Source organism: Anguilla rostrata, chromosome 3, assembly GCF_018555375.3.
Source record: "Anguilla rostrata isolate EN2019 chromosome 3, ASM1855537v3, whole genome shotgun sequence".
Lineage (NCBI taxonomy): Eukaryota > Metazoa > Chordata > Actinopteri > Anguilliformes > Anguillidae > Anguilla > Anguilla rostrata.
In genome coordinates, this window is record NC_057935.1 from 27,929,849 (window position 1) to 27,954,580 (window position 24,732).

The 24,732-nt window shown below is 41.4% G+C and overlaps 2 protein-coding genes across 2 annotated transcripts in view; both read left to right on the forward strand.

Moving 5' to 3' along the window:
* LOC135249729 (tetraspanin-7-like) overlaps positions 1-10,904 on the forward strand; it is a 51,107-nt gene extending 40,203 nt beyond the window's left edge. The window contains exons 3-7 of the mRNA XM_064325245.1: positions 129-266; positions 832-1,053; positions 2,769-2,852; positions 5,485-5,567; positions 8,129-10,904. Of these exons, the coding sequence (XP_064181315.1) occupies positions 129-266; positions 832-1,053; positions 2,769-2,852; positions 5,485-5,553 (513 nt within the window). The 3' untranslated portion in view covers positions 5,554-5,567; positions 8,129-10,904. The remainder of the gene's footprint in view (positions 1-128; positions 267-831; positions 1,054-2,768; positions 2,853-5,484; positions 5,568-8,128) is intronic.
* Positions 10,905-21,884: 10,980 nt separating this feature from the next.
* mid1ip1b (MID1 interacting protein 1b) lies at positions 21,885-24,030 on the forward strand. Its single transcript, XM_064327120.1, has 2 exons — positions 21,885-22,028; positions 22,455-24,030. The coding sequence occupies exon 2, from the start codon at positions 22,896-22,898 to the stop codon at positions 23,364-23,366; it is 471 nt and encodes a 156-aa protein (XP_064183190.1). The 5' UTR covers positions 21,885-22,028; positions 22,455-22,895; the 3' UTR covers positions 23,367-24,030.
* Positions 24,031-24,732: the final 702 nt, after the last annotated feature.

The window sequence follows — 24,732 nt, forward strand, 5'->3', positions numbered from 1 at the left end:
TTATGTAACAGTCTCTACTGTAATGACTAGCTGCTTTTTACCGTACCTCATTATTCCCCTAAATTTTGGAAGCTTGCTTTTAGTTCCTGTGCTCCATGGTTTCAGGTCTGTGTGCTCTCTCTCCACAGTATGCCATGTTCCTGTCTCTGGTGTTCCTGGCAGAGCTGGTGGCTGGCATTTCTGGCTTTGTGTTTCGTCATGAAGTGAGTGCACCCACCCGACGCCACACATACAGACACATTATCCACCAGGAGAGACCACCTGGAGTCTCACACTGCAACATGTTGCTTATAGCATGTGAGAACATGTATGACTTGTATGTTGTTAGAATGTGGAGTGTGTGATGTGTGTGGTGATGTCTACAGATAAGCACTTCTGGGACGTAATGAGGTGAGTTGTGCGGACGGACCAGCGATGGCACCGTTCCTGAGGAGTCCTACATGAGCAGTGCAGAGACTAGAGAGAGAGAGAGAGAGAGAGAGAGAGAGAGAGAGAGAGAGAGTTAGAGAGAGAGAGAGAGAGAGAGAGAGAGAGAGAGAGAGAGATTCTGTCCAGCACAATGTGTCACACAGAGAAAGATGTTAATAATAAATAAAGGTAATTTTATTTACACACATAATAAAGGTTTCTTAGACAGACAGAGAGAGAGAGAGAGAGAGACAGAGAGAGAGAGAGAGAGAGAGAGAGAGAGAGAGAGAGAGAGATTCTGTCCAGCACAATGTGTCACACAGAGAAAGATGTTCAGCTCACACCACTGGAGACTCATTGACCTCACTTTCTCACTCTTCCTGAACTTTCCATGTGAAAATCTCTCACGGAAGATATTACTGACAAGCCCTGATATATACAGTATATTTCCTGGTGAAAGGTGTCTTTAAATCTCTCTATCTGTCTCAGTTGCGTTGCTGTGGAGTGCTGAACTACACCAGCTGGTACACTAGCATCTACTTCCCTTCTAACGGCTTCCCAGTGAGCTGCTGTGCCAACCTGTCTGACTGCAACCCCCAGGACCTCCGCAATGCCACCATCGGCCCCACCAAGTTGCACCAGCAGGTCAGTGAGAGCGCCAAACGGGGTGGTGCCCGTCCACACATCACACCCAATTCCCCCTACTGTCCCTGCACTCCTGTGATGACCCAGCGCATGGAGCACTGGGTCATGTGCTAGTCAGTGGTTAGACAGCAGGTCAAATGTAGAGTGTCTCAGAGGGGGAATGCTGACCTAGGAACAGTTTAGCCTTTTAGCTTATTATGCATACATACAAGATATGGACAGTGGAAACTAATCCTAGATCCTAAATCCTCCTCCTCTGAGCTGTATGAATCCAAATCCAGAAGCCCATCCTCAGCTCTTGCTGAAATAAACGCAAAGCTTCTGTCCACTTGTTTGACTCTCACATGTTAATGGTCTTGTGTCTGAACATCTGACAGCTACTGAAAGCAGAGAACAGGGAACAGTGAGACTGTACAAGTTCTATCAGCAAGAAAAGCCCTGATTACTTTTCACATGGACTGCAGCAGGCCATAGACCCTTATCTACCACTAGCTTTAAGCCTTATTTGTCAATTTCCCATTGTTGAGAATTGAGATTTTTCACTTCATAGAAATGTTCTAGATTCATTGTTATTTTAGAAGTATTAATCTTCTTTGCATGAATATGTTTGATGCTTGCATACATTTAGTTAGGCCAGGTATCAACTCAACATGAAATATAATTTCTTTGAAAAATGTATGATGATTAGTTTTCCTTGAGTGGGAATTTATGTATTATTTTGTTCTACCTTTCCATGTGTAAAGGCAATTGATACTGTTAAACAGACTGTCTACCACATGATTAGAAATACATATAATACAAAAAGATTTGCTGTAGAACTAAATAAATGCATGCAAGTAGGGATACCTCAGAATTAACAGAAATAAAGGTTATACATTGAAATTCAATTGATGAATTTAAAAATACAATTTGTTCATTCATGAATTGACTGAATTTAAATGGAATTGACCCCAGCTCTGATGTGAATTGAATTAAAGGCACACTATGCAGGATTTTTAGCATTGCTGTGGTCCTGTGTTTACTATCAAAGAATTGTCCTCCTCTGTCCTCAACCTTGCCCACTCAACTTGTTGAGGGCAAGAAACACCCTTGAGTGCACCAAGTGCTTTTTTTCATCCTCATGTGAACTTCAGCCATTAAAGAAAATTAATTTTAAGGTTGACTCTGGTTTTTTAACGAACCCTGTAGCTTGTCGAAGTGCATCTTCATCTCTACCATTGCAGGAACTTGCTAGCTACAAACACTGCTAAAATCTGATCCCACCCTACAGGCTCTATAGCCACACCCACCCCTCTCCACACAGAAAAGAGCATCACACACAGAAACATTCCAAACACATCTTAGAAGAATAAATACAGGCAGAGGTGTGCAAAGACAGATGATGCCAGTGCGTCATAGACATGACTGAGCATGGTTATCTTATATTTTCTGGGTAAAACTCCTGCATTGTATGCCTTTTAGGGAATTTGGGCTGATTTAAGGGGAGAATTTAATTGAAGGAATGTGTGTGAGAGGAATATTAAATTGAAATTGAGTTTGCTAGATTGATCTGAATTTGCAAAATGAACTTTCCAATTCAGTTCAATTGTTGTGGAAAATGAATTTAATTAAGAGAATTTAAAGGTATAAGTGAACTGGAATAGAATTACTGAAATTGAACTTAGCTGTGGTTCGTGCTATGATAGCTGAACACTACCTCTGTCCCTCTGCAACAGGGCTGCTATGAGCTGGTGACTTCCTTCATTGAGACCAACATGGGCATAATCGCCGGTGTGGCGTTTGGGATTGCTTTTTCACAGGTAAATTTACAGCTACCTCCTCGTTGTTCATTGTCTTTTTTCTTTTTAGATTTAGGCATTTTGCAAGATGCTCGTGTCCGGAGGGACTTACTAAAGTGCATGAATAAAGGTTTAGGCAGTGGACCTAATGCCATCAGCGTCTCAACCTAACACACAGTCAGTATATAAACCTACAACATAATGTTATGTACCATGGTAAATGCAAGAAGGTATAGTGTTCAAAATATAGTGTTTGATGTGACATGTGTATGGATAGTAAAACCATAAGAAAGGTTTCAGAAATTCAGCATTAGTTGAGCCAAGAGGAAGTGTAAGCAGAAGTGTTTTCAGTCTGTGGAGGAGAAGAAACAAGTGACTGAAGAGACATGACTGAGGAGACAGGACCCTTTAGGGAAGGGCATGGCGAGGTGACCCCAGGACAGAGTTGGGTGATCTGGCAGGAGTGTAAGTCTTAGTGGGTGCAGTCCCTCTTCCTGGTAAAGGTAGTCAAAGGTGCGGACAGGTCAAGTTTTGTAAACGGGCCTGTGAGACATTTATGCTGGTGCGTGAGGAGGGCCTGTTGGGAAGGATTTCAGCTGATCGATTGGTGTAGGATCATTCGTGGAAATTACATTCTGTCGGTGCAATCACTGATCATCGATCCCAGATCGGTATCAGCTGTGGTATCGATCAGGGATCAGTGATCATTTACAGAATATGCACTCCGTGTGACTGACATGGTCAGCTCAAACTCTGTGGACAAGTGTAATTTGAGATGCGCTCTTCCAAGACCACAGAGAAGCTTCGACAAATCTCAGAGCAAACGCGAGTCATCGCCAATGAGAGAAGAAAGATGGCCGAGAAGAAGATGTACTCTGCGTGGGCTTGCTCAGCTCCATGAAATGATAAATTACTTCCATTTAACCTTAAAAGTTGGTGCCACACAAACTGTCCAGAGAGGTTCCTGGGCGATATCTCGAGCAGCCGATTCAGGACGTCTCACTGTACTTCCCTGTATCCGTTTGGGTGGGGGCCCACCCAGGGTACATCAGAGGCCCGGTGTGAACTCACATCCATCACATCCAGTCAGGCGGCACGTCACTCGAGCTTATGGGAATCTTACGCATCAGCCGGCTGACGCCCTGCGCCCCAGATCTTATATACAGATTGGTGTGATTGAAACATACACCCCTCCTTCTCTCTCTCCCTCCATCCCTCCCTCCCTCTCTTCTTATTTCCTTCCTCTCTTCATCTCCTCTCCATAGTGCACTCCCCTGCCTCCCTCCCTCATACTCTCTCTCTCCCTCGCTCCCTCCCTCTCTCTCTTTCTCCCTCTCTCTCTGTCTACCTCTCTCATTCTCCCTCTCTCCCTTTCTGCCTCCCTCTCTCTCTGTCTCTGCATCTCTCCCTCTCTCTGCCCCTCCCCTCTCTGATTAAAGCAGCGCGTTTCTGGGCGAGCGGCGGTCTTTACCTCCTCACACAGCTCGGGCACGCTCCATTACTCCACGGGCGCCGTGGCGACCCCCTCCATTACACTTAATGGGGCCGTGGGGCCGTTAGGAGTCACGTGACCCTCGCGGCTGCCACTCCGCTGGGGTTCCCGGCCATTAATTGAACTGTAAATGTTATCAGGAATAAAAGGCAGCGCAGATCAATGGCACCCATTAACGCCGGCCCCGTCCTAATGCGTCTAATCCCTCTTCACGGTGCGTGACAGGTGCCCGCTCCTGCAGGACAGAGGGTCGGGGGCCGGGGGAGGGGGGGCGGGCGGCCTGGGGGGTTGGGACTTCAGGACGGTCCTCCTTCTGTTTTAATTAAAAAAGATGTCAGAGGAATTAATCTTACCCACCAGCCAACCCACGAGGCCTTTTTTTTCCGCTGGCGTGTAATACAAGGTGTCTACAGCTGACGGAGGGGAAAAACCCAATCATTTTAATTAGAGCCAGTTGATTTAATTGCCATTTTCTTAGGATAAATCGAAGCTTTTGTAATTAGAAAGCCCGCCCCCGCCCCCTCCTCCCAGCGCTGCGTTCTTTAATAGCCTCCGCCGCTGTTTGTTTAACGCGCTGGAGTTTAACGCGCACCGCCGGCGGAGGGGCGTTGGCGCTGATTGGAACCCTGGGGGGGTCCTGCGGCAGCCAGAGAAGTGTGAGGTCAGCAGGGCTGCAGGCATGCCTGTGCTGCTGCCTGCTGTAAAATCCTCTCTCTCTCTCTCTCTTTCGCCCTCTCTCTCTTTCCCTGCGTTAGGGGATGATTAGTGTTCGGAGGGATGGCCCCGGAGTGCCTTTGGGTGAAATACGTATGCAAAATTTGATGCACAATGCTAATGCGTTTCAGAAGACTTCACGCGTTAATGATGCAATTTGCAACGTGGTCAATGATGGGATTGTTTTAAATCCTTATCAGAATCTGATAAGGGTGGTTTGATAATTCATGGTTTTGGTTTTCTAAATCTGTTTTAATTGTTTTAATGTATTTATTGGACATTTTTTAAATGAACTGTGTCAGTTCTGGTTTTCCCTGTTAAATATAGCTGTCGTGGGTTAATGGTAAAACATATCGTAATGTTTAAATAAAGGCATGTGAAGTATCTCTTCCTCTCCCCCCTCTCCTTCTCCCCCCCTCCCTTTCCCTCCATCTCTCCTTTGTGTAGCTGATTGGCATGTTGCTGGCCTGCTGTCTGTCGCGGTTCATCACTGCTAATCAGTATGAGATGGTGTAACAGTTAGGCTGTGGGTGAGTATAAACTCTTCTCTCACTCTCTCTCACTGGTGCTGACTCTCCACTCCTCGGGGCTAGGGCTGAGAAGCACCACACTTAATGAGCAGCCGAGTTTAAGTAATGCCAAGGTTTATCACATGCGTACAGCTTCCTACTCAAACAGATTCAAAATGCACTCATATACATTCCCATTACATTCATACAAATTTCCACAACATTCATACAGATTTTCACTGCATTCATACAGATTCCCACTACATTCATACAGATTCCCACTACCTTCATACAAATTCCCAATACACTCATACAAATTCCTGCTGCACTCCTACAGATTCCCTCTACATTCATAAAGTTTCCCACTGCACTCATACAGATTCCCACTAGATTCACACAAATTCCTACTGCACTCCCACAGATCCCCTCTGTATTCATAAAGATTCCCACTGCGTGCATTCAGATTCCCTGTCCCTCATTCGAACTGCACTCATACTGAACTCCACTGCACTGATGTGTTGTCGCAGGTTGCTCTCACTTGTACGTTCTGACTGCCATTCATACACTGATCCTTCAGACAGAGAAAACAGAGCTCAGAATAAACAGAAAGAACAGAGAGATCAGAGAAAAAGCAAAGCCAACAGAGAGGGAGAAGGAAAGAAAGGAGAGAGAAAGAGAGCAGTGGGGAGAGAGAGAGAGCAGGGTGAAAGTGAGAACAATGAAGCATGCCAACATGTTCTATTATGGAGAAGCCTGCTGTATGGAGAGAGAACACTGAAGTGATTATTGATTGAGGCGGCTGCTGTCTGGTGCAGAGCTTCATTAGTGATGTATGTGTGTGCGTGTGTGTGTGTGCATGTGTGTGGTGCTTTCATTAATGTGTGTATGTGTACCCCTGTGTGTGTGCGCACTTGTGTTCTGTGTGTGTGTGTGTGAGTGGTGCTTTCATTAATGTGTGTATGTGTACCCCCGTGTGTGTGCGCACTTGTGTTCTGTGTGTGTGTGTGTGTGTGTGTGTGTGTGTGTGTGTGTGTGTGTGGTGCTTTCATTAATGTGTGTATGTGTACCCCTGTGTGTGTGTGTGTGTGTGTGTGTGTATTCCTTGCCTCTGTGCGCGCGCGTGTGTGTGTGCGTCTGATAACCACAGAGCTGCTCAGTTATCACACGCTCACACCTTCCCAGCAGTCTCTCTAATTGCCAGGCCCTGACAGCGCTGCTCGGGATTATAAATAATGCTGTTTGCTTCTCAATTAACTCCCCGATTTATTGCGTTCCGTCTGCGCGGGCTGCCTGCTACGATAATGCGCTAAAGCGGCGAGCCCCGATCCCCGTTTCCATGACCGTCCTGGTGGGCGGGGTCTCCATCCAGGGAGCTCGCAGAATGGAGAGGTCTCCATTGGTCCGGTGGGGGGTCAGGAGGAAACAGGGGCGGGGAGTTCGTACCCAGCTGAAACGCAGAGCTTCGCGCGGTTACAGTTTGGCAGAGACGCGATTCCGGCAGCCGCTTGTCCCTCCCGTGATCTGAGTCATTTAGAAGGCGCTTAACGATCGCGTGCGGAAGATGCCAGAGAGGTGCGCCATCTTAGAGCCAGTGCAGCTGCAGCATATCTCCAGCTGCAGTGGAAAGATCTGAATTAAAATGTCTGAGAAGGAGCAGGTACAGATTTGGGGGGGGGGGGAGGGTAGGTTTTTACATTTTCATTACCAGTGCACTCTCAGAAATAAAGGTACACAAGGGTACAAATTCTGTACAAGTACAAAACTGTACCTCTAAAGGTACTAGTGACAAGCGATTGTACCTTTCTAGGTACTGAATGGTACCTTTTTTTCTGGTAAAGGTACAGTTCTGTACCTTCAAGGGGTACTGCCACAGTGACAAGCGATTGTACCTTTCCAGGTACTCAATGGTACCTTTTTTCTGAGAGTGTGGGCTATAGAAGATATTTCTGGATGACATCACCTAGGTGCACAGCTTGCACAAATGTCAAGCAGCTATTTTCCCACACAATATATAACTGAATATATAGAATAGTTTACCTGGTTATTTCTTGGAAGCTGAGACCCTTGAGTGTTCAAGATTGCAGCTGATACATTTCTAGATAGATAATAAACAGTTAAGTTTTCACTGTTAATTCAGCTTAAGCAGTGTTTGTATGAGTCCACAAGGAATAAATTGTAAAAAATAGTTGATTCATCACTAACCTTTTTGCTGAGTGTGCAAAATACCAGAGTTGAGCCTGTTCCTGTCTGTGGTCATGTATGATGGTAGTTGGTATGTTGACAGGCACTCTACATAGTGGGTATGATATCAGCACACAATCCTTGCATACTGTAGATACCATGCTGTGTTTTGCCTGGGCATCCACCTGTGGTGTACAACGTACACATGCACACGCGCACACACACGCACATGCACACACGCACACACACACACACACACACACACACGCACACACACACACACACACACACACACACACACACACACACACACAAACAGAGGTACACACTCTCTCAAGAAATAGCCCTGCACATGTCAGGCTGTTAGTCATTATGTGATCCTGTATATTACTGCCTTTCAGGGTGATGAAGAGGAAGCATACGTCACCTTTGAAGACCGTCGGGAGGACAGATACTCCCAGAATGCTAGCACACTCCATTCTTGTATTTCTTTTATCTCGTTCTCTTTCGCTAACTCTCTGTATCTCTCTCTCCCCTTCTCCCTCTCCTCCCCCTCTCCCTGCCTTTCTCTTTCCAGCTATCCCTCTCCCTTGTAAATTATTGTAGTGCATCATTCCTTAACATGTGGTTGTGCCATGAAAACAGGCTTTCTTTCAGGATCTTCAGAGGAATGAAATGAAAAGATGAGCGCAGCCACTTTTTGCAGACAATGGCCTCGTTTCCATTTTCAGCGTACATGGATGTGCATGCAGCACGGGCACCCTAAACACACACATTTCATCTACAAGCATTAACCATATTTCTAAGACACATTGAAAAAACTCAACAAAATAAAACTAAAAGTGGCTTTAATATGTTTGCTTCCCATCTTTGCAAACCCTATTTAAATAAACATGGTGATATATTTATATATATATATATATAGATACTTGAAAATGTAAAAGAATAAACTCATTTTAAAGACATGACATTTGAAGGGAATAGTAGTCCTGGATGTAAAATTACAGCCTTCTTTTTTTCTCTTTTTGACATGTATTGCCTCTGCTTTTTGCTGCTACGGTATAAGGATTATATTTTCAGCACCCAGTTTCAGCATTAATACTGCTCAAAAAGAACCGTGCCAGTTGCTTTAAGTAGATGTGTTTGTGTTGCTTTTTTAAAACTGATTTTTGTGTTCAGTTGGGTCCGATACTCAGTGAGTCCTGTGGCCTGCCCCATTCCCTCTATATGTGTACATGTATTTTATTTAGTTTTTTAATGAGATATCTTTGGGATTAGACTCAGTCTTAATTAAAAACCTTTAATTCTTCAGTCTTGCACATTTCCAGTGCGCATACACATGCATATACAGTACATACACGGATCACGCATTACACACAAAAATCACTCATGCGCACACACAGACAGCTTAACTCTACCCTCTAACTCTGTGGTTAGAGGCCTGACACTTCTTTACACTATAACACTCAGATACATTTAACTACGCTATCCTCTTTTCATTGTACACCCCAACCCCGTGTATATTGTATATTACTGCAATCCGCATAGCATTCTGTTAACAGCATAATTTCCACGCTCTGGTTTTGATTAGAGACAATTTTATCCACAGGATCTACTGAGAGAAGACATCAGGATATTTGTACAGGTGTACATGGAGCAAAAGGGGGAGACCCCAGAGAGAGAGTGACAGAGAGAGAGAGAGAGAGGGGGGGAGAGAGAGAGAGAGGGGTAGAAACCTGAATGAGAAAAAAAGAAAGAGAGAGAGGGAGCGGCTGAGAGAGAGAGAGAGAGAACTGATCTCATAGTTATCATTGAAATCATTCGTTCCAATGGGGGGCGACTGGGCACAGGAGGGTCTTTAACACCATAATCAGCGTCAGCTTTGACGAGGAGACCAGGAATGGCCCCTCCCAGTATCACCGCTTGCATTCGAATGCAAATGTCTCTCATCCATGATTGGTACGGCCCCTGGGAAGCGGTGTGCGCGTTGCCCAGGCACCTTGCCCAGAACGAGAAATCCCGTTTCTTTACTTTCTGAAAGGAGTTACTCTGCAGTTAGAGAGCTCCAGGAAGACCATGCCCTCGGCACGGACTGCACCAGGCAGTGCGTCGCGCCTCAGAAATGCCTCGTCATGCAGTGTTGCGACAGTCTGGCGAGCAAGAAACACACCTGATCCAAATTTGTTTTTCCTCTTGGCGTGAAGTCCAATCCTGGCTAAATTACAGAACCCGTAACAGGACAGAGTGCCGCCACCCGGCGTACGTATCACAAACAGTAACGTCAGTCATATTCCACAGTGGATGTGGGACTGGCAGGACGTCTTACTTGGGTACGTGTGGTCGCTTTGTGTCCACTTAAAGGGAGAGAGCTGATCCCGGTGCAAGAAACACAATTTTCCATCATGCATTGCTGCTTTTTTTTAAAAAAAATACAGAGCCTAATCACTAAAGTGAAATCTCTGAGATTAATTTATTGTTTCAATTCTGAATAATTTTACTCCATCCTACCTGCAATGTGGAATGCAGCCGTCATTAGGGAACTCTGCATCTAAGGGGGAAAAAAATCACTTAACTCAAGAAATGGTGGGAAAAAATGGCGCATGAAGGATCTCCAATGAAGACTGCTTTTTATTTATTTTTAATTATTAAAAATTCTTGAAGAGAACCTTCAAAGTGTCAGCATTACTTAGTATCAGTAGGGTGAGACACCAACTTGGTAGGATGGGGAAGGGCGGAGCGGGGTGGGTCTGTGACTTGAGCGATGGGGCCAAAAGGGGAGGGATTTAGTGGGCTGGGGCAGAGTGGGCAGAGTTCACTGAGGTCACCGAACATTGTAACTTATTTAATAATACTGTGATGTGCGTAACTCAGGCTGGGGGATTCAGCATACAGCCCTTTGTATCTCTGTGTATGTGTTTATTGCCTTGTTTTTGAAACTTGTCACAGCAGACTCTGCAGCCCCATCTGTGTAGGTGGATCAGTATTACTAGTAAGTCTATTAAAAACATATTGTAGAGAATAGATACATTTCACACAATTCCAAAGGCGGAAAAGCAGAATATTAAGACTTTGTATAGACTTTTTAAAACTGTCATCACCAGCTAGCATGCCAACAAAGTATGTTGATGTTGTGAACAGTTGTGATCTCTGTATTAATAAATGTTCATTACAAATTTTTCTATTGGTCTGTCTTTGATTGGTGCATTCTGTGAATGATATGGGTCTGCCACATTCTTATGGAAAAACAGTGACACCATAATCTATCTTAATACAATAGAGACGAGATCGCAGTGTGAATACTGCTGTGCCAATGGTCTGATGTGTTAAATAAGGTATTTGGCAGATGTGACTTTGAAAAAGAAGGGGTAAAATGTTTAGAGAAATGTTCTGATAGACCATGTTTTACTCTGATAAATACTGGACTCATAGAGCCCTGTTTTCCCTGAATCAGTGTTGCATGGCATATGGGCGTGGTCAACGGAGCGGTGCGTGGGTACACTGGGCGTAGCGAGTGAATGTTTGTATTTCCTTGACCAAAGGTGAGGAGCGCACGGCTCAAAGCACAGGTGAAAAATGGGCTGGATTATACTCAATATATTATCAGTGGGTGTGATGCAGCTAGATTTATTAATAGGCGATCACATTACCTCTTTTTATTCCCTTCAAGAGCCGTGCGCATTGCGCAGGACGTACTGCCAATTTCCATAGTCTACGACCGCAATGGAGGACGAGGATAAGGACGTACTAATGAGCTGTTTCTCATAGGACATCCTTTTGCGACGGGGTGTGAGTTGGGCTGTCACTATTTTCAAAAACAGTTTAAACAAATCCTACAAATAAGAAATTTGTTCAAATTTCCTTTCACCAGAAATTTAATAAAACAAACAAAATTATGGGCCAGTTAAATTTCCCATTAAACCTATAGCTAAATAGCTTAAACATACTATGCTATAACTAATAATCAAACAAAACCAGGGAAGCCCACAACAATGCCAATGATCACATTCACAACAGGAAAATCACTCGGTATGACCTGGTGCTCAAACAGAAGAAAAACTATAAGGCACGATTCCATCGATAATTCATGGCATGACTTAAATTAAACTGAACTGGGCATACATTGCAAGTGGCTTTCTCCTTGGTTATTATTTTGTCTCCACGGATAGCATGACACACACACATTTGAACCTTATTTTAAGGCTACCTGATGATATACTCGCTTTGATATTGAGCACTCCCAGATAATGTTCAATTAGTTGGAGAGGAGATAACTGATGCAGATAATGCATGTAGCTTGCATATACAGTACAGGCAAAAAATTATGGAAACACTGTGTAGTTACGTTGTTTTAAAACTTTTATCTGAGCTCATTCTTCTGTTGTTGTTCCTCTGAGCCATTTTCACCAGCAAAACAGTTAATCTTTTTGACCACGAGTGATAATGATATTCTGTGAGCATCAGTAATTTGAAATAATGTATACAAGCCAAAAAAATGGTTTCCTTTATTTGCAGGAATATTATCATTTTACAGAATGTAGAAAAATACTGGGCAAAGAAATACATTTTCAAGCTGATTATAAAATTTCCAACAGTAAGATACATTCGACTGCTCAATTATATTTGTATAGGATAATACATATAGGAAGGTGTATGATTATTACCTGTAGGCCTACACACAACACAAATGCTAATAATTTCTTCATTTTTGTTTTATGTTGATATTACATTACATTTACATTTATTATGCCAAAAAGAGAAATTGTTGCAAAATATTGATAATCAAACTGGTTTATAAATGCAGTCTCTATAATTTGTACCAGTACTGTAGCTATAATTTTAACTACAGTCAATTAAAATGAAATGATTGTTCAAGTTGCATTTATTGTTATTCTTCTGATTACATATGGGTGTAAGAAAAAGGTACAAACTAAACTAACTAAATAGGTACAGTACACCAAGGGGACCAGAGTATAAGAACAGTCATAAACAATTAAAAACAGGAATAAATTCAGGAATTACAATTATTTAAAAAAAACAAATATAGACAATGAACAATAAATATAAGTACTACACATTTTTCCTGCATATGGGATTTATATTAAAGTAAACCTGGACAGAATACGATCCATGAAAACCGTTGATTGGCTTTTCAGCAGGCTATGAGCACGCATTGCATGGTAAAGCCCCGAAGATAGCAATCCGCCATATGCTGGGCTGCGCCACACAACGTGGTCTGAGCAGGCGGGAAGAGAGGACGCAAATCGCAGACTAGGCGGACACCAAAATTGCAATGAGCTGAGCGAAAAACGCAGCGACCTGCTCGATCTTGACTGACACACCCCCAGAGGCTCTCCTCCCACTTTGGCACAGGAAGAGTCACAAGCGTGTCAAAATCCATGAACGAAAATACCATTGTGCCAGTGACAGCTCGCAAAACTCCATCCCCTGGCCGGAAAATAGTGCCCATAAACTTTGAGTTCAATTTACGCAAGGTGTGATTTTGGCACTACTTTGTTATGACACTCCAAGGCGTGAAGAAAGGTGAATAAACATACAAAAAGAAAGTTTCTTGCAAACTTTGGTGATGAAAAACAGAATTTGTTGATAAAACCAATGGGTTTTGGCAAGACGCCAGGTTGAACACTGCAGAAGGCATTTTGCTGAAACGAGATGGTTTTATCCTTAAATTCTTCACTTTCTTCACTTGAGTGGAATTATTCCCCAACATTTAACTATGTATGAATACTACACGGTATTATTTTTTGAGGGTCAGTTTCCAGATTTCAGAAAACAGAATTATATTTCTGTCTACTATAAGTTCAAGGACGCAAATTTTGTGTGCAAACTTGAATTCTCTAAAATCACTGTCATGTAAATAATAAAATAAAGCAATTGCTGAATAATAATAATAATTATTATTATTATTATTATTATACAGCATGTTTCATGTCAATAATTCAAAGTGTGAAATAAAACTGTTCAATACTATAAATGAACACAACATTAAACAGGGCTTTACCATTACAGTCATTGTCTCTTCACAATTAAACTATACTGTGGATCTCACCAAAACAAATGATTTGCTGACTCAAATGATGAGCAGGGTTTGATTTGGGATCTTTTATTTTCATAACCATAGAAATTATTTTATTTTTCAGAGTAAAATAATAATTAAAACAGTTTTACATCCCAGGAAAAGAGATTAGATTAATTATACGTGCCAGATTATTTATATAATTATTGCAGTACATATTCTTCTTCTTGTTTAGAAAGGTTTTGTACAGCTGCATTCATTTCAAAGTAATTATTTCTGCAGTGTCTGCATTTTGTCTCCAGAGATATCAATGATCAATGGCTTGTTTAATTGACTAGTTTGCAATAAAACATGTTCCTGTGTTTATTTATGATTCTTCCAGACGAAACCACAGAGGAAACCCAGGGGGAACTGTAGAAGGTTCACACTCATCTTTAACTTTATTTTAACTTCAAAGTTAAACCTTTTTTTTTTTTTTACTTTTGTTCCTGCATCAATTTTCAGGGACAAGCTTCAAGTGGACTGCTTAGAAAAAGGAGCAGTGATTGGTTTCCCTTGCAGAGAATGCCCATGTTAGAATTGTAGGAAGGATGGTGCAGTATTAAATCAACTGGTTATTCCAAATTTTAGAATGAATTGTTTTTATTTTTTATTTTTTTGGCGTTGAACATGTCCTATTCCCACTCTAATTTGGAATGTCTGACTGTTTGCAACTGCAGCTAGGTTCTGATCTCTCTCTCTCTTACGGACGCACACACATATGCGCACACACGCACGTACAGGGTATATATACAGGTAAGTTTACACTGATTCAGAAATGTACCGATTGATAGTTTTGATCACAATGAATTCACATCCCAGCCACAGGACAGTGGACTCCATTGAATCTTATTCAGGTATATTTTCCTTGTCACAGTCACCCAAGACTTGCTTTTGTGGGGTTTTCAAGCTAGGGTCTGCTGTAAAGCATACTGTGACAATATTTTTATGAACAAATAAATAATGAATAAATAAATAAAATACAATTTATTTTTTATTTGATGTATTAATACCCGTCCCCATAGCCTTAAAAGCGTCACTAAAAATTGCCTTACTAACAACAATCCTGCTAAGTTTGTAAGCTCCTTTTTGTAACCTGGTTTGTGCAATAGGGCTGAGTTTGACTGTGTTACATATAGCAGCCAAATCATAAAACCAAACTTTAGTGTTGTGTTAACAGTCCCCTTGGAGAGCTGTGGGTCTGTTTTAAGAAATCTTTCAGTGGAAAAGTTGAAGCAAGAAATGCAGGTGTAAAAGAAGAGCATGTTGTCCACCACTTGAATGTGTTATTTCTAGAGTACAGCACTTGAGAGACTGTGAGTCCATGGGGAGGTCACAGAAAATAATTCACATTGCAAATTCTCTAGTGGTTAGGTGGACCCCTGCAGAATTCAAGTATATTTGGTACATTGTTGTGAAAAAAATAAGAGAAACAGATGCCTTGAGAATAGCAGGGGTTTGCAGAATGCTGGTCAATTCAGGAGAGAGGCATGGAATTTGCAGTTCCAGGACTACGGTATTGATTAGATAATTGTGAAGAAACTTTGGAAACACTATCAGAGAGCTGAATATGAGCAATGACTATCATGCAGACACATCTGGAAACACATGTGGACATGATTGCACACACGCGTGCATTCTGTAGGGGAAAGCAAGGCAATGAAACGGAAATAATGTTGCTTTCATTAACTAAAGGTTCAAATGTTCTGAACATTGATTGAAGGAAAAATTTGAGGGTTGTTCAATTCACAGTTTCCAAAATAATAATTATGTAAGATCTAAGGCGATTCTTTGTACATTATTTAGAATTCATTCTACATGCAAAGCCTAATGTAATAATGCCGGGGAAACGAATTTCTCCGAAAGCAATCAAGGGGCGTTGACTTTCTGCGGAATGTGAGCCAGAAATTCAACCTCGTTCGAAGTTTCTTCTATCAGCACTAGATGGCAGTAATATATCAATGAAAAACGTAACGTACATCGCACCAGATACGCTGCGAGTGTCGCTTCCAGTGCGCTTGGATCCGCAACCTTGCAACGCGGTCGTAATGATAGATGTAACGTTAATGGCACTCGTTTTAGCCCATATTAATCAATACCACGCTATGTATATTGAATCATGACATATTTAAATATATATGCCTGCTAATAGATTGGAAAACATATAAATCGTTATGAATAGCAATTGAATAGCCAATTACGTGGTAATACTGCCATTTGCAATTTACTGCAAATAATTAGTTCACAGTTAACGAGATACTATCCCTATTTTTTAAGTGCACTTAGGCTATCGATAATTGTGGGATATAACGTAGGTAGAGACTGAGTAAATGGGAAGCTTTGAAAAAGTGACGGCTGGTCTTGGCCTTTCTGATGAGCTGGGGTGCTGGGACAGTGTTAATCAGTTTGAACCGCAGCGTGAGCGCAAAGATACCAGGTAACCTAGACTACGCCTCTCCCCTACCTTTGATTTCTCCCTCTTGACATACCCGTGGGAGCTCGCGCTAGAAATCCGGAGAATAAATTGGAAGAGACTTTGCCCCGAATTCAGGCTACGTCGGTTTCACGAAGTTGCGGCATCGAAACTACGAGCAAAGTAGGCTATTAACACTTACAACGGGGCTTCTCTCTCGAATAAACGACCAACAATCCCCTTCCCCGACTCTCCGAACTAGGCTACTTGGTAGATTCCCATGAGAAATGTTCAGAGCCGTTTTTCTTCATTATCCATACGAGAACCAACTGAATATCATTGACTTAATCATCGCCAGGCTATGCAGAAAATAATAATGCATGTGCGCAAAGCTAGACCAAATGGTTTCGGACAATTTGGCGTAGGAAATAAAAAAAGGTGAAAACGATCCCTTTCCCAGAAAGCATTAAATTCTTGTATTATGCATATAGCTAGATTATAGCTCACATTAAGCCCAATTAACTGAAAAGGATGAGGTACATTTTTCAAACGGATAGTTCCTACAGATCATGAGAAGTGTCCCACCGTATAGCTACTTTCACTAGTTTTCCAGGTAATTTAGCCTATATGTCAATAATCTCGAGGTATGAAACAAATTATTTTAGAACTTCGTGGAAATTATATGATAATTGCAATGTTTTTGCATTTTCTCATTTTAATGAGGCTACAGGCTGCTACAGTCGCTCGTTCAACTGCTGTCGCATTATATCTATCCGTCAATAATCTCCAGTGTCAATGTGTTCAAAATCACACGTGTTCCTGTACAAATGTCGGTAGTAAGCTAGTGGCTGTGCTTGACTATAAATTCCTTCCCACGTTTGTGTATACGGAGGAAAAAAATACGTGATAGATAAGAATCTGTAAACCAGGGAGACAGCTAACTAGAATTATAATCTTGTTAAGAAAATGACTGCATATTGACAGTCCGTCATTATCGACTATGTCGACGATACGGCCCTGCTTTATTAACATAAAGATAGGCTACATGCTGAACTAGGCTACTGTAGGCTACATAAAGTTAGAGACCGGCTCGGTGACAAGTTGTCACTCCATATCGGGAATACTAAAATGTTTGGGTCCAGAATTAAACTAGGCCTAAATAATTCCACAGGATTCAAATTCAGTAAATGTCTCAGTGGATACTCAAATCTAGACCTTGATTCCAAATCAGGCCCGGGTTTTCTTTCCCCCAGGTCATTAACTGCACAATTAGTGCTACTGATTGGCCAAATGTATTCACACCTGACTCCCGTTAACGGGAGGTTGCAAAACCAGCCATTGTTGGATCTCGTGGGCCATGATTTGAGTAGGCTAACGAGGACCAAAGCTATATTGACGATTTAACAGGGGGAAAATGGCACAAAAGGTTTTGTTAAAAAATAAATCACAGGACCCGTTTTTGAGAAGAGTCTGCAGGTTCACACTTGCCAGTGCGCTTATTTATGCAGCCGATAAAAGCATAATATGGGGGAAAAATATCTAAACGTGAAAATTCCCAATCTCGGTTTTGTAACTCGAATACTTTTGTAGGCTAATCCGTGCTCACGATTTGACGCCCTATGTAAAAAAAAAAAAAAAAAAAAACGTCTCAACGTTGAAGTCCATACCCTCGGTTTTGTAATTCGTAGTCTACATTTGGTTTTGCAATCCATGCCTACGATTTGACGAGTTGGGATGAGAACGTGTTGATTAAATAGCTAAACAGCTAACGCAGTTTGTGTCTAGTCAGTTAAATTAGTTGTGTCCAAACAAGAAACTGTCGTTGCTTAGTAACTTAATGAATTAAGCAGGACACATCGTGTAATCTATTAAAACATAATTTTTAAAGTTGTTGTGTTGTATTTCTTTCGTGAATTATTATAAGATATAGACACCGTTTCATAAAAGCGATATGGCACTCAACCCCGTGGTATATCCTCTCATGAACATTGGTACGTCTAACTGGTTTGCCAGAGTTCCCCGTTTCGAGTCGTGCCTAACATCACAGCATAACCGTGCCAATATTCGATAGGCTACCATGGGTTCTTGTCCATATAGCTTTAATAATTATGCCGTTTCCTAGAGTGTGTATTGTAGCTATGATTCTTCCATGTCTGACTTTCTTGCAATGAACCCTTTGTTTACAAATGGATTTTATATAGCAATATGAACTCACTCAAAAACCGTGCGCACAGATTGCAAAACTGAGTGTACGGGCTGGCAGCAAACCGAACACAGGTATTTAAAAATTGAGTGTCCAGATTGCCAAACCAAGCGTATGGACTGGCAAACCGAACGCACGGATTTCCAAAACTGATCGTATAGATTGCAAAACCAAGTGTACGGATTTCCACATTTAATTTTTATTTATTTATTTATTTATTATCACATAGGGTGTCTAGGGGGCTCAATAGCCAACTGAACTTACAAAACCAAGACTATGGATTTCCACGTTGAATTTTTTTTTTTCGCCCACGGTGCCTTGGGGGGCTTTGTAATAATCCAAAGCTTCTTTGATTATGCATGTTTCACGGTTTGATAGAGTTCCAAAAAACTGCAGACATCACAAAACAAGATTGTTAGGATATGCTTGAATTTGCCTGCTCTCACTCCTCTGGGCCTTTCATACTTTAACGTCGTGCAATGGCTTAAAGTGGAAGACAGAATGAATCGAATTAATTTATGCAAAGTACATAGGATAGTGGGCGGGTCCCAGCATAACTCGGGGACTATTTTGACCGAGTATGTATTAGATATTTGAATTTCACAAAAGGCAGCTCCACCGATGTTGTTCTGTTTAGATGCAGTAGTAACATGGATAAAAGGACTTTCTCTGCTGCTTACTTGTGGAATAAATTCCCCCAAACCATAAAAACAATTCAAAATTCAGGCAAATTCAAATTGTTTTTTGAAATGATGGCGGTATGGTACATCATGATGCCAGTCCATTCTACACTGCACTTTTAATCTAATATTTGTTATGTTTTAGGATCATAGTTGTTTCTCAGGTGTCTTTAAACCATTTTTATGTCAATTCCTGCTTCTTGTCCCCCCAGGAAGGATCACAATGGAAACAAGCCGCAAAGATTTCTTTTGTTATGGGGTGCTGTTTGTAAAAGTTGTACACTGCGTAACCCTTCACAATTTTGCGTATTTGGCATTGCCAAGTGTAAAAAACATGCACTACAATTTTCAAATTTCACTTTTTTAAATATTTTGAGAAAAATTCATCTAAAACATTGTAATCGCTTCTCAAAGAGTAATGTTATGCATTAAAGTAAGACTGAAAAATTATACGTAGATGTAAAATATAAGTGTAAATGTAAATGTTAAAAGTAAAAACTAAATGTTTGTAAAATAGACTGTTTGGAAGATGTTTGGAAAAAGTGGTGACACCCTTATGTGTAACATCAGTTTTTTGTAAGGAGTAGGGTGGTCTCAACCACACCTATGCAAACAGCGTTAGCAGCACCGGAATCGGCAGTCTCCAAAAGGCTAGTCCAGGCAAACTAGCTGAAGTCCTTGAAGGAGTGTGTGCACCTGGGGAAATATCTGCAATTAATTTTTTTTTTTTTTTTTTAAACAACCTTTAAAATCATGTTCGTTTGTGTCCCCACTATTATATTTCATGGTAACCAGAAAGCTTAAGTTCACATAATTTTCCAAGGCCCAAACAAACAGTAACCGTGTTTCATTTCAGTAATGCAATTTGAGCATGCTATATTTCAAACAACATTCTGTTAAATGCAAAATATCATGCTCTTCTTTCTGTTATGGACCTAATTAAGCAATTAAGTGCACCAACTTATCCATGCATTTCACTTGTAGGCTATTTGTTCCTAGGAGCAGGTTACTGCCTGTTGAGTTTTTTGAAACATCAAGCAGTTGTTACTATTGCTACAGTTGTGCATGTTATTTTTATTGTTTCCCCACTGCTGCACATGAGATCTATTAATAATTTAATAACTAATGTTTGTTTTAACTCAGATTTCTTCAATTCTTTTCAGTTTTCTGAAATTTTCAACAACTTGGCTGTGACTGCCCCACAACTTCAGCCAATATTTCCCATGACAAACACCCAGCCTTAATTATACACTGTATTGTAAGGTAGAGGATACCATTTATTTATGCCAATCTTAAAATGTGGTCAAACCTTCAATGACCTGTATCATGCACTCCACACCATTCTTATTCTCACACTAATTAGGTCTTATGATAGGCATAGCCTAATAAAGTTATTTTGCAAATTAAGCCAATTTGGGTTTTTTTCATTAATTTGTTTTAGGCTATGGGCATCCTGCTCCCATGCCACCACTATGTCATATAAAAGACTTAACTGGCAGAGGCCCCAAAAGGCAAGGTAAAAGAAAAAAACTTCAGGCCTAAATCAGGGGTGCACAGGGGCCAGTTTTAGGATTGTGACTTCTCTTATTTATTTAATCAGCTCAATCATATCTTGATATGTGTATAAGCAACAGCTACAGCCTTATTCTTCAAGTGTAAAGATTTTAAAAACCTCAAGATTTTACCACTCTGAAATACAGGATTGAACCAGCGTAGTTCAGAGCTGTCAGAAAACTAAAACTAAGGTAACTGGTTGGAACAAAAACCAGCGCTCAGACTGCCCCTCCAGGACCAGAGTTGCACACCCCTGGCCTAAATGTCCAATGCTGATGACATTGGCTGTAATCATAATGCTTTATTGCAGCAGTGAAAAGGAGCTCCTAAAATCTTATTGGTTGTTTATAAGTAGGCCTACAGACAAACACACATCTGAAATTTTTTTACACCACACAAAGCATGTATTGGGCCTAAAGTTCACAGCGCTACTAACATGGCATCACTTTTTTCCACCACCACCTACCAAATCAAGACCTTTAATATTTAGTCTTAAGGCCGCCCTACCTACATTGTTAATGACCCGAGTCCCAAGTTGTGGCACTATCTGTACACATCATCACTACTAGACATCTACATTAGCCTACCCATGGTCTTTGTTCCACACAATTTCTTCCAAGGCAATTGAAGTAGCCTACTTCTGAAAGCGTGTCACGGCTAGCAACTACTGTGTTGTGTATTTTTGTACATGTTTTGGTTCAAGCAGAAAGAATGGAACAGCCTACACCAGGCAGCCTCGCTATAATTAAGATGTAGGCCTACTGGTATTTTATTGAACGTTAACCAAATTCAATAAAACTAAAGTACAAGGTAGCCTACTCAATAGGCCTATGCTTTAAAAAAATGTTTCGATGCATGTAAAACATTGTGTTATAGGTTATAGGCTAGGGCTCTACTCGAATTTGATTATCTTATGTTAAATGTACCGCAGTGCACCGCGAACTGCTTTGCTCTGTCAGTGTCATCATGCTTAGGTTAAGTAAAATATAATGCCTACTTGAAATAATACATCGAACTTATTTATGTTTTCATTTGTCGATTTCAGTCGATTCAGCACAAAATAGGGTCCGAATCCGACTCAGTTTCCCCCTATTAACTTGGCGGAAATGCTTTAACCCTGGTCTTTCAAGCTCGTCTAGTTCGGCCAGTCGTACGGAAACCGCCTGTGCCTGACTCCCTGAGAAATCGGTGAACAAATTTCATTGGCTTAAACCGGAGGTACGGCCATGGGCTGATGCCTTTCTTCATGAATATTCAGCAACCCTTCGCTCTGCGAGAGTCTGTGTCGTATACTTGGCTTGACGAAGTTGCTGATAACAAGGAAAAAGGTGGAGTTCGTTGGGGATACGAGAAATCCATTCAGCGTCTACCCGAAACTGTAAGATATTTAGCTAGCTAGCAAGCAAGCTAACCAAAGTCATGTGGCACAGTGGATAGGCTAAAGCTAACTTGATAAGTGCCCGAGCGAACGCCGGTAGCTAAATTAAATGCTATGTACAATTCATTTGCAATCATACCGTTTTCGAAATTCCTGCATAAAGCTTAGTTACATTTGTCTCTTCTTGTGGACGTATGGTTTAGGTAACTGGTTTCTTTGGTAGTGTTTCGACATGCCTTTTCAACGTATGTATTAAGCTTAATTTCACACCATTACAACACTGATCGGCCACACCCCTAATGCTATTCGGCGACCAGTGTTGCGTAAGTTATCTCCATTCTTTTGCATGCTGACTGCCTCGTTGGGTGCTTGGAAACACTACCGTACCCGAGAAACATACTAAATCGACTTGTTTTTTTATTTCAGATAACTGGAATCTGGTTGGACCTGATTTGAGACTGAGAGCTAAGGGGGGAGGGAAAAACGTCGATGGACAGGTTCTGGGAACGCCCTTCCTCATTAAACCACCTGCTTTATAAGGGAGGACGTGGGAACTTGAAGTCATAGGTAGTTTGCTCTCTTACCTTTGCAACATTAAGAAGAAACGTACGCTCAAGTGGTTGGCCCGTTGCATGGACATAACTTGAAAAGGAGAACTGAATAGCCCAGTAACGAGTTCTGCACAGCGACAAGCTTCATTACTTTGAAGTCAACTACAACGACTTTAGTAACTTTTTTCTTGGAACGCACAGAAAAAGGTTACTTGTTTTTTCTGCAAACTATTGGACGTGACACTGCAGTTGATTCGTTGTTTCCAGCACTTTTCATTAAGTTTGAGAGCTGAACGTTTCGATTGCATTCGTCAAAATGATGCAGAGTTGTGATTCCTACCGTCAGAAGAATTCCCTCTTCAATGCCATGAACCGCTTCATCGGCGCGGTTAATAATATGGACCAGACTGTAATGGTTCCCAGCCTTATAAGAGATGTGCCTCTGGACGAGGAAAAGGCGGTTAACGACATCCGGGCAACCAGCAACGGGCCAACCACCTACTTCTCCGATGGGGATATGTACAGCTACTACGTCCTGTTAAAGTCCATAAGGACCGACATCGAATGGGGGGTCCGGCAGGCCGAAGAAAGGAGGAAGGACAAACATGGCGTCGGCGCCCTGGAGAGTTCCAGAATCGACTCCGAAGAGAAAGAGGAAGACCTGGAGAAACTCTTTCGCTTCCACCTTAGCGGACTGCACACGGTTCTGTCCAAGCTGACAGGAAAGGCGAACACCCTCACCAACAGATACAAGCAAGAAATCGGTATCGGAGGATGGGGGTATTAAGGCTTTCCCTCTATTCACCAGCTAAGAAAATTTCCCTGATGGGAGTCGAACTTTACGCACCTAAGGAAGTTCGAGTTGAACGGAAGTGGTGTATATCTATTGGGGATTACAGATTGAGCTGTATTAATCTAAAAAAGAAATGTAGCCTGTTCAATTTTGCTTTATGCATTGTTGTCACCTTAAAGTTAAGTATCCCCATTTGCACTATTTTTTACTGGTTGTATTATGATTGTTTTGCTGCCACATTGTGTGTGTGTACCACAAGAATTTATTTAAACAATTGTCTACCACTATTGTGTTTTCAGAGTTGAACCTTTCCGGTTGAGTAATATTGCACATATGTATGTAATACACACATACATGCATATGCTTTTTTTAATGATGCTGGACTGGACTCAGCCTCTGTACAAGGGCTACCGCTGCATACTGACTGATGTACATCAAATGAGGTTACAGTGGTGTTATTATACCAATGATTTGAATGTCCTGAAAAAAATCTATGAACTGGAATCTTCTGATAATTCTGTCATTTCAATGTATTGAGTAATGATGGGTTCCATGAGATTTTATGGATGTTATTAATATGGTATAAATTACACAAGGGTTTACATGGTTTCTAGTATTAAACTATTGTACAAAAAATAAACTATTTATACATTTTCAATATTGTGTTTTACTTTGTTAAGCATGTATATTCCACTCAATGCTAATTTTATTACATTTATATTGCAATCAATTATATCACACTCTTATCCAGAGCCACTTAAGTGGAGAACTTCAGTTTGTCAGGAATACCAAAGAGCAATATCACAAAGGCACAGAAGGATCTATAATCAATGTGTGGTTAACTGAACAAACCACCGATTGGTATTGCTAACAAAAGTAGATACCGCAATACAGCAAACCTTTACGTATCTATACTTACAATATCCTGAGAGGAAGTCTAAAAAGATAATCATCATAGAACAGGGGTCCTCAATCTTATCCAGAAAGGGCCGGTGTGTGTGCAGGCCTTTGTTCCAATCAAGCAGTAACACACTTGATTCTACTAATCAGCCCCTTGGAATCTTTTGCTAAGCACCATGATGAGTAGAATCAGGTGTGTAAATGCCCAGTTGGAACAAAATCCTGCACCCACACCGGCCCTTTCTGGATAAGATTGAGCACCCCTGTTATAGAGCAGTGGTGTCAAACTCGTTGCCATGGAGGGCCGTGTGGATGCAGGTTTTCATTCCAACCAATTAATGCTGCCTTAATTGAGTCCAATTACTCATTCAGCCATATGCGTTTAACTGCATTGAAGCACAGAATATAAGAAAATTTTTATTTAGACAATGCGGGTCACCATAGACGTTGGGTCACCATT